The sequence below is a fragment of the Trypanosoma theileri genome, assembly GCF_002087225.1.
Source record: "Trypanosoma theileri isolate Edinburgh chromosome Unknown TM35_Tth_71_V1, whole genome shotgun sequence".
NCBI classification, from domain to species: domain Eukaryota; phylum Euglenozoa; class Kinetoplastea; order Trypanosomatida; family Trypanosomatidae; genus Trypanosoma; species Trypanosoma theileri.
The window spans coordinates 38,503-39,272 of record NW_021639913.1 but is presented as its reverse complement, the minus strand read 5'-3'; the positions used below and the strand labels follow the sequence as shown (position 1 = coordinate 39,272).

General features: G+C 41.4%; 1 protein-coding gene across 1 annotated transcript; it reads right to left on the bottom strand.

The window, feature by feature from the left end:
• Positions 1–282: 282 nt before the first annotated feature.
• TM35_000711100 (putative surface protease GP63, putative,metallopeptidase) lies at positions 283–768 on the bottom strand (the record flags this gene model as incomplete). Its single annotated transcript, XM_029031215.1, has 1 exon — positions 283–768. A coding segment is annotated over one exon (486 nt), but the record flags the coding sequence as incomplete, so codon positions are not given.
• Between the last annotated feature and the right edge of the window lie 2 nt (positions 769–770).

The following is a 770-nucleotide window of genomic DNA, read 5'->3' as shown; positions in this document are numbered from 1 at the left end:
CACAAATGAACCGCAAAAATAATTACAAATATTACTCAAAAAACAAAGTATAGGACTGTACATGGAGAATGAGTACTATCATCTCCAACTACTTCAGATACCACTATGAGGTGTTGGTTCGCAAGAATAATAAGAGAAAGAAAGCAAACAAATGTATACAGAAAAGAAACAATAGTGAATTAGAGTATTATAGATTCAGTTATCTGTTAAGGGTGTCTTACAACAACACTACCCACCATCGCAAACTTTCTCTATTAAACCTTTACTTCTCTCAACTATTCATTAATTGATGGATGAAGTAAAGTTGTATACCTCCTCCTCCATTACTACTGCTTCTGTTGGTGGTGGTTGTATTGGTAAATCCATGCAGACCTCACTGTATGGAGGACACACAATGCGGCCACTACTAAAGGCTGAAGTAACAGACGGTGAAATACTACTGCCCTCTTTACATTCATACCAATCATCATCCCCTTTATACTGTACACTCACTTTACCACCCTCACACTTCACATTTGCACAAATATCTCCAATGATTGAGTGAATATCAATAGTAGACACATCACGCAGCCGCAGTGCATCTCCTTTCAGACAGCGTGATGTATTACCGATACGACTTCCAGGCATGTGGGCCTCACTGCCGTTCTCACACACAGTTGCCGCAGTGGCTTTCACAACAGCACACTCCCTCTTCTCTCCACGGTGTTCTGCAGAGATAACAGAAATAGGCTGCGAGGAGAGACTACGAGTGCAGTGCCCAAGTGCAAAGC